Genomic DNA, 8,817 nt, shown 5'->3' on the forward strand with positions numbered 1-8,817 from the left:
TGGTGTGACCTTATGCGGAATCCAACGACTTTGCAGATCGCAAGGCAATAGAGTGTCTGAGCACGGCTAGGCAGGTGCATGCTCATGCGAGTTTTCGGGCCTTGTCGCCTATACATGAACTGATTTAGGCCCATTTCTTTTGGCCGATTCTCTTAGAATCTTGAGAATCGATCATTTATCCAGCTTTTTTCAGAATCTTGAACTCATATTTTTTTTACAATCCTAGATAGTTAGGATGTAAACAATTAGGATTGTAAAAAAAAATGGATTCTAGATTCTCAGAGAAGCTGGGCGAAGGATCAATTCTCAAAATTCTGGAAGAATCGGCCAAAAGAAATGGACCTTAGTCATTGGACATTCTGTTCTCCATTAAAAAAAGACATTCATCATTCTAAAAGAATAGGCATTGGACATTCCTCCGTCGATCCACAAATTCGAGGTGCAAATTCCGTCTGCGTCCTTCCTTACCCACGTGTTGTTTTCTCAACACTCAGATGCAGAGGCAGAAAAGGCCCTACGTACGTGAACTCTTTGCACTGCGGCACAACAATCGCATATGCTTTCGGGGCCTTATCCATGTCACGGGATCGCAACCAATGGGAACGTGACATGACGCCTCCGTGGGGCCACGTCTATCTCCCACCCTTTGGTTGCATCTGCAGTTTGAGAGACATGCACATGCTTATGCCAATTGCTGCACTACACCATACAGCAGCAGCAACTCAGGGCAGAGCAATGCTCCATTCCATGGCGCCCCTCCACGCCGCCGCCGCCACTGCGCAGCACGCAGCCGTCGGCGCAGCTCCGGGCAGAGATGCTGCTCCGAAGAAGAACGGCGGCTGCGTTCCAGCCAACCGCGACACCAGGAGGTTCAGCCAACTGTTTTTTCTCTTACGATTCATGTGACGCGTATTTGTGTTTCAGACAGCGGCCCCATCCTTTGTTTCTGATGTGTACTTGGTGTCGCAGGGCGTTCCTGAGCGGCGTGGCGATCGCCGCTGCCGGCGCCGGCGCGCTGCTGGGCCACGTGGACGCGGCGCCGGCGGCCTCCAAGAGGCGGGCCCCGCCGCCGCCGTCGGAGGAGAAGGAGAAGAAGGACCCCAACCTCAGCGGCGTGCAGGCCAAGGTGTTGGCCAGCAGGAAGCGGAAGGAGGCCATGAAGGAAGCCGTGGCCAAGCTGCGGGAGAAGGGGAAGGAGCCCGCGGACGCGGCCAGCACCGTAACCGGAATAAAGCCCAGATCGACAGGGGCCGTTGTAGAGTGAGTTTGTGTTGGGTGCCGCCGCTTAATTTACCAGCTTCTCATTTGTCGATGAGGAGCACATAACAGAGATCGATTCGCCATATCTTAGCATAAATATTTACCCAATGAGTATCGTTTTGCTGCCTGCGATGGAAGTACACGCTTGAATTGATGCGCTCTTATCTGTGAATAACCTGGCAATGCCAGTACCAGACAGTCAATGATAAACAACGTAGATGAAGTTCACCAAGCAAAAATTCCGCTCTGGAACTTGACCTTCGCCAAGCAACTCTGCCGGCTAATTTGCGTAAGAATACGTTCAAACTTGTGATACTGATATTACCAAAAAAATGCTATACATGCCAGATCTTCATTGGAAAAAAAGTATCAAAACACATTACATTCCTTTACGAAATTACATGAGAAATCTATTTCTACTATATCTGGAGAGTACAAATAAACTTGTGTGCATCATCTACATCAGAACAGAGGTAGCGCGTAAGCTAACTCCTAGATACAATGGACTTTCCAGTAATAAACTTGGGGCGCTTCTTAAATCCACTAATCTGCTTTTGAAGTTCCTTCTCCAGCTTCGGTTTGTCGCCGCAACTTGTCAAGACTAGTTCATTCAGGTTTTGGAGGACCAGCACAAGGGACAAGCCCTCCTTACTGTCGTCCAAGTTAACGCATTTCTTCACTTCAAGTTTCTCGAGCACGGCCAATGCACCATCCTTGATTTGTATGCTCTCGATGTTCTCCATCCCTTCAATGTAAAGCAGTTTGAGCTTCGGAAATGTACCTTCCCCAAAACATAACATCTTCTCGGCGAAGGACTCCTCCCAGAGTGCAAGAAGAGTAAGGTTGCGCAGCTTCCCCATCACCTCGACGTCAACCTGCTTCAACTGTGTCTGAATTAGCTTTACCTTGGCCAGATCCTTGAGACGATCCATCCAGCCAGGGAGGTTGCCCAAACGGCCACACAGGCGCAGTGATAGGAGATGCTTTGGTGGCATTTCCTCTGCTTTCTTTGCTTCCTTCAGAAATTCAAGCGACCTAGAGCGCACTTCAAGCCGTTCCAGATGAACAAGCCTTGATATTGAGCTGCACAAGTCCTTCCCTACTTCCTCGGTCGCATCGACATCCACTCCTAATCTGCGCAAGCTAGTCAGCTCCCCCAAGTTCTTTGCCACCTTGCTTCCACGCGCAATGTGCACCACCCCTAGCACTTGTAGGTTCCTTAGCTTCTCGATTCTCTCGGGGGCTGTTACACTAAACTCACATGTGCAACATGAGCATGAAGGCTCAACCTGCTTGTAACCATAGCACCCGGTTACCAAGTCTGCCAATGTTTCAAAGGGGTCACCATTACATTTACCTGCTTCCTTGTTTTTCCTCGTCTTCCCTGCCAAGTCTTTGGCAAAGTTGACGCCACCGACAAGGTGACATAGCTTCTCCAGCTTGGTGATACCAACTGGGAGCTGTGTCACCTTTGTGTCTTGAACATCTAATGTCTCTAGGAACCTAAGGTTCTCTAGAGAGGAAGGAAGTCTCGAAATGTTTGTCTTTCGCAGACCAAGGTACCTTAAATGGTGCAGCTCCCCGATGTGCTTGAGATCGTCATTCTCTAACTCAAGTGTATCTTCCAAGTCAAGAACTCTCAAAAAGTGCAATTTGGAGGAGATGAGGGACACAGGGCACCTCCCAAAGATTGTCAATGAGCGTACCTGAGACAAGTTTAGGCTTGCCATCTTCTCATTTTTCTTCCATCTCGTCACTACCAAGTGGCGTATGTTACCTTGTGGAGCCTCATTGCAATGCTTATCCATGATGAAGAGTTGGTTCTCCTCAATAGACTGGGACAATATTATTTGGAGCACCACGCCATGAACACGACAACGTTCAACCGCCATGCTGGCCCTGGCATTCTCTGAAGGCTGGATCATACTTCTACTGATGAGCTCATTGTAGTACCTCCGTCCAAGTTCCTCGACGCTCATGTCACGTGGCTTTGTTATATAGCCTTCTGCTATCCACCGCCGCAATAAGCGCGTAAGCCTAATCTCATGGTTCTCAGGGAAGATACTCAGGTACAAGAAGCAACACTTGAGATGATATGGCAGCCCGTCATAGCTTGAGGTGATAACTCTTTTGATATCTCGGTCTGACTCTAGCTCTGACCCAAGATGCTTTCGCAAATCCATCCATTCCCTGCTTGTTTTGGGCCTGTTAGCCAATAAACCTCCTATGGTGGCTATAGCAAGTGGAAGGCCCCGGCATCGCTCTAAGATACGACTAGCTTGCTCCATCATATCATCCATTAACTTATATCCAGCATCCTTGTAAACCTTGACACAAAGAAATAGCACACAAAAATATAAGAAACCCGGATCATAAAATAAATAAATAAATGAAAACTTAAAGTAATGTCCAACCAATAAAAATAGCCGAATTCCCGAATTTATAAGACTGATCCCACTGGACATCTCTTATTTATATGTATCATAGTATCTAAACATGCCATATCACTTAGATGCCCACCTTCCCAATGTGGAGTATCTAATAAAGTAGGTCGTACATTTACTAATGTTATATGAGTCAACTGAATTATGAGTAATAAGATAATTGCGATATTGTCTTAGTCTATGTAAAGAGATTGTATTTAAGATGAGAGATGGTTTTTTATCCTCTCTCCTTATTACTAACTAGTAAATGCGCACGTGCGCACGTTAATATTTAGGTAATATATTAATTATACACGGATATTATGTATGCTATTATTTGTGTTAATCCTGTGATTAGTGCTATATTTGGTATGATATTATTGCACGTTAAACACGTTTAAAGCTCGCCATTGGAGCAGTCTAGATCGTTGGATTGACTTAGTTCGATGGCCGAGATCAGTTGGATCTGCCCATTTGGGTCTTTTTATATTGGTATAGATTCTATGTCACGTAGACAAAATATGACATGGACGGTTAAAACGTTGACATATGAGCATTGGGCGAGGGCCTCACAGTGAGGCCTAATCCTTATCCACATGAAATGTGTGAAGGTTATCACGACTAACAAAGTTGTATTAAAAAAGGTTGTATTAACTTTTCTTTTTTACTATCTATTTTTAAACCGACTGATAAATTCTAATTTACCAAGTTATCTATATTTTGTTTGCAATTTTGTGTTGATAGCTTACCAAGTTGACCGCATGGTATCTATACTTTGAATGTCGATTCTTCATATAATAGAAATCAAGTAGTTTTAAATTTCCTTCATGATGTGCACTTTAATGGAACTATTTTTTAACCAACTTACAAGTTTTTTGTATCTACCAACATCTCGGTCTAAGAACATCAAAATCTAAAAATGATAATCTATAGCAATTATTTCATCTGTCACAGATATTAATAAGTGTAATATTGTCTTGGTCGATTGCTTCTTAGTAACTTCATAATTTAAGCATGTTTTTCGGTCTTACAAATATGTTCATCTAGTAAAAATTAAAGTATTTAGCCTCTGAGTTCATAGAATTGTGGAATCTGGAACTTAATATTGGATCAACATTGAATTAACAGTTGACAGAGGAATTCTCAAACAAGTGACCCTAAAAGATATAACAGTTTGCCTATTGGTTAGGCAACTGAAAATAAATTTTGCGCCGGTCGATTCCACTCGTGTAGAGAGACGAGGAGGAAGGAGCAGTGAATCCCTAAGCCTGAGATGGTAAGGGCGCGACTGCTCACCCGTGAGGGTGAATCGTCAACGAGCAGAAGATGACAATGACATGGCTGGCCACGGCGTCAACGACGAAGGTGAGTCAAAGATTTGATAGGTTCTAGTGGTATATAGTATGTGATTCCTCTCGGATTAGATGCGTCCCAAGCTGGAGACGACGACACAATGGCCTATTTCCCCCCAAAAAAACAATCATAAACATTTTTAAAAATGTCTCTTCTAAAGTGCTTGCATTTTTCTAGAACTTTAAAGTTGTTGTGTCGCAAGCTTCATTATGTAAAAAGTATGGTTTTGCTATTTTTTTAGATACCTGAATCTTTTTGTTGCGCCGGTTACCTCGCCGGAGAATAAAGCGGCCTCATTGGTAGCACCCGCTGGCCACGGGGTGTGAAGGCAGATGGATGGGAGGGAAAGGGAAGTGGTATGGCCGGCGTTGAACAGAAGGTGGATCGGATCTGAGGAGGAAGAAAGTTGGAAGGAGGAAGATGTGGAGGGTTGGATTTATACCCGACGGACAGAAAACGAAGTGACTGATGCCAAACGTTTTTCAGTTTGTCTAATTCATATCTAGATATTTTTTAAAAATGTCACATCTAAACTCTTACAAAAACACTGCAAGAAGGAAAAAACTGGGACAAAAAGATACTAGACCATAAACATAACGGACATTAGGTTAAATGTGACATAACTATGGCCTTGTTTGGATACTCTAACTCAGTTAGAGGTTAGAGTTAGATTCTAACCCTGAACTAACTCTAACCAAAAAGGTGTTTGGATGGCAGAGTTAGATGGAGCGCGGATACGGCGAGACGCCTTCACAGACGGTGCGAGAGGGAAGGAGGGAGAGGGCGAGAAGCTTCGAGAAAGTGGGGAGAGATCTGCTACGACGAGAGGAAGAGAAAAAAATGTTTTTTTAGTGGTCCTGAGAAAAAATAGCCCAAATAAGCATCTTTTGGATGGGTTATCTAACCCAAACTAACCCTTATATTTGAATATTTTTGGGTTAGTTGAGTCCAACCTAGCCAGACTAACTCTAATCTACGATCCAAACAAGCCCTGTGTCACATCTAGAGTGTCGTAAACAGACCTAAGGCATTTTTTTAGGTAACTGAGCTCAACAGAAGTGAAAAAGTGTAGGGAGCTTCGAGCGTACCTTTTGACAGAAGAGTTTTCGGGCCTCCTCGTCTTCGAGAGGCTTGAGCTCGTACACGTTCTCCCGCACGTCCCCCGCGCACTGCCGGGCAACGTCGTCTCGCCGCGTGGTCACCACGACCCGGCTGCCCGTCGGGCCGTTCGCGGGGAGGCACCGCGATATGAGCTCCCACTCCTCGTGCGACGACACGTCGTCCACCACGACGAGGCACCGGTTCTCCTCCAGCCACGCCCGGACGGAGCGGTCGCGCGCCACGCCGAGCTGCTTCCTGAGCCGGCGCTCCACCTCGTCGGCGCTCTCCAGCTGGTGCGGCACGGTGACCCAGGCGCGGCCGTCGAAGCCGTCGATGAGGGCCATGTCGTTGTACAGCATCCTCACCAGCGACGACTTCCCCATCCCGCCCATGCCCCACACCGACACCACCCACGCGTCGCCCATCTTGTTGACCAGTCTGACGAGGTCGTCCATCTCGCCGGCCCGCTCGATGTCCTGCCGCTCGCTCCCGGGCGCGAGCTGGGCGCGCGGGTAGTCGTCGTCGGCGTGCCCGTGCTGCTCCTCCCCCGGCGTGGCGCCGTGGTGGCTGGCGGCGGCGAAGACGTTGTACCGCTCGTTGCGCTGGTTGAGCTCCACGACGGTGGCCTTGAGGCCCCGGATCCGGCCGGCGACGCGGTGGCGGGCGGCGAGGCCGGGGCCCCAGCGCAGCCAGCGCGAGCGGGAGGCGTGCAGGGTGAAGTCTAGGAGGCAGTCCTCCAGGTCGCACGCGAGGTCGCGCACCTGCTTGACGCACGTGCGCACCGTGTCTCTGCAGCCCCCGCCGTCGGCGCCCCAGCGCGTGGCGGAGGACTGCACCCGCAGGAAGGACTGCATCATCTGCAGCTCGCTGCGGATGAAGCCCACCTCCCTCCGGACGCCGAGCAGCAGGGCCGCCTCGTCGGCCATCGCCGTGCCCGCGCTGCCCAGCACCCCGTCCAGGACCGTGCGGGTCAGGCTCACTGCCGTCGCCTCCATCTCCCTCTCCCTCTCTCTCGATCGACCACTCTCTCTCTGTAAGATGGTTAGTTCTCGCTGTGCTCGCTACTACTCCGTACTAGCTAGCTAGATGCTGCCTGTGGTGCTGGTGATGATGCTGCGGATGCTGGTGGTGGCGCTGCTGCTGGTGGTGAGCTCTGAGCTGGTGACGACGACGATGGTGGTGGTTATATACCCAGCGGGCCGGGGGAAAGGGCATCGGTAGGTAGGTGGAGAAGGCAAGCCAAGTCATGTCACAGAAGCTTGCGGGGCCATTGACGGACCAGTCCACATTAGTCAGTCAACCGCGAGGCAGCGAGTAACGAGTCCTTGGGTCCCGCGCCTAGGGTGGAAGCTGCCGGGTGCTCAGCAAAACGACTCTTGCGCGCTCGACCGCGCGGCAGAGCACGTACACAGACAACGCCATGCTCTTTCCAAGAAAAGCTAGATGGGGCCGCCGGCCGCGCGGGGGAGGGAGGAAGAAGCGCCGGCGCCATGCATGGACGGCTCGTGCGTACGTGGCCGACGCAGTAGACGCGCCAGTGCGTTGCATCCGCACGCGTCCTCCACGCCGAAGAGGAGCGCGCGAGGAGACGACCGTGTTTTGAGCTCAACGGCGACGCGTGTCGTTAGAGACCAGGGAGTACTCGAGATCAGGTCTAAGAGAAAGCCAAGCACGTGCTTTCGGGATAAACAGTACACTGTAGTACTACTCAACAAAAATAAAAAACAGTTTGTCTAATTGACATGTAGATATTTTTTAAGCATGTCACATCTAAACTCTCATAAGTATATAATGCAGCAACAAGAAACAAAAAAAAATAGGAAAAAAAAATAGACCACAAACAGAGTGGACGTCAACTTAGATGTGACATAGTTATGTCACATCTAGATGTGTCCTAGACGGACTCAATAAAAAATGTCAGTGAGGCAGAAAAACTCGCCCACACACGTTAACGTGTGAGCCGTTGGTATGCTTGTGAATTTCCATGGAATGTTAATTTTGCGTCCAGAAAAGAACCCCAGTGCAGAAAATTGTAAGCCCTACTCTGAAGTTTCTTTCAAGCGGAAAAATGGAGCATGCTGACTCGGAAATTTACATAAACTCTTATATTATGGGACGGATGAAATAAAATTTTAAAGGTCTCGATAACTGCCACACGTGTGGTGTATCAGGTAATTGTGCCACACGTTTTGTGTGGCATGGACAGCAACCAGCCCACACACCTACGTGTGGGCAAAACAACTAATGCCCACACACATCTTTCTTTCCCTTCTGAACCCTCTCACACGCGTGCATGTGGGCGAAGTTGATAACGCCCACACGCCCGTATGTCAGGCCTCGTACCCTTCTGGTCCCGCACGCGACGCGTGACGCCCACCGCGCGCCCGCAGTTGCCATGGTCCAGACCCTCGTCCATGTTCGTTTATCTGCAGTTGCCATGTCGCTGAACTACGGTTGCCATGTCGGACAACTGCAGTTGCCATGGTTGCTCAACTGCAGTTGCCATGTATGGTCTGATCTAATGTAGTTGCCATGATTTCATAACTTTAGGAGTTGCCACATACTAACACTAGGCGGTTGAAAGAGTTGCCATGTGCTCACAAGCATGCTAGGGCAGTTGCCATGTAAAAAGGAAGAGTTGCCATCTGCTTACGTGCACGTTAGGGCAGTTGCCATGTAC

General features: G+C 48.8%; 2 protein-coding genes across 2 annotated transcripts; one reads left to right on the forward strand and one right to left on the reverse strand.

The window, feature by feature from the left end:
* The first annotated feature begins 594 nt into the window (after positions 1-594).
* LOC125510036 lies at positions 595-1,387 on the forward strand. Its single transcript, XM_048675126.1, has 2 exons — positions 595-869; positions 970-1,387. The coding sequence occupies exons 1-2, from the start codon at positions 610-612 to the stop codon at positions 1,262-1,264; spliced, it is 555 nt and encodes a 184-aa protein (XP_048531083.1). The 5' UTR covers positions 595-609; the 3' UTR covers positions 1,265-1,387.
* Positions 1,388-1,560: 173 nt separating this feature from the next.
* On the reverse strand, positions 1,561-7,286 carry LOC125510035 (disease resistance protein Pik-2-like). The gene is made up of 2 exons (XM_048675125.1): positions 6,125-7,286; positions 1,561-3,587 (listed from the first exon to the last, which is right to left on the reverse strand). The coding sequence occupies exons 1-2, from the start codon at positions 7,130-7,132 to the stop codon at positions 1,746-1,748; spliced, it is 2,850 nt and encodes a 949-aa protein (XP_048531082.1). The 5' UTR covers positions 7,133-7,286; the 3' UTR covers positions 1,561-1,745.
* Between the last annotated feature and the right edge of the window lie 1,531 nt (positions 7,287-8,817).

This window comes from Triticum urartu, chromosome 5 (genome assembly GCF_003073215.2).
Source record: "Triticum urartu cultivar G1812 chromosome 5, Tu2.1, whole genome shotgun sequence".
NCBI classification, from domain to species: domain Eukaryota; kingdom Viridiplantae; phylum Streptophyta; class Magnoliopsida; order Poales; family Poaceae; genus Triticum; species Triticum urartu.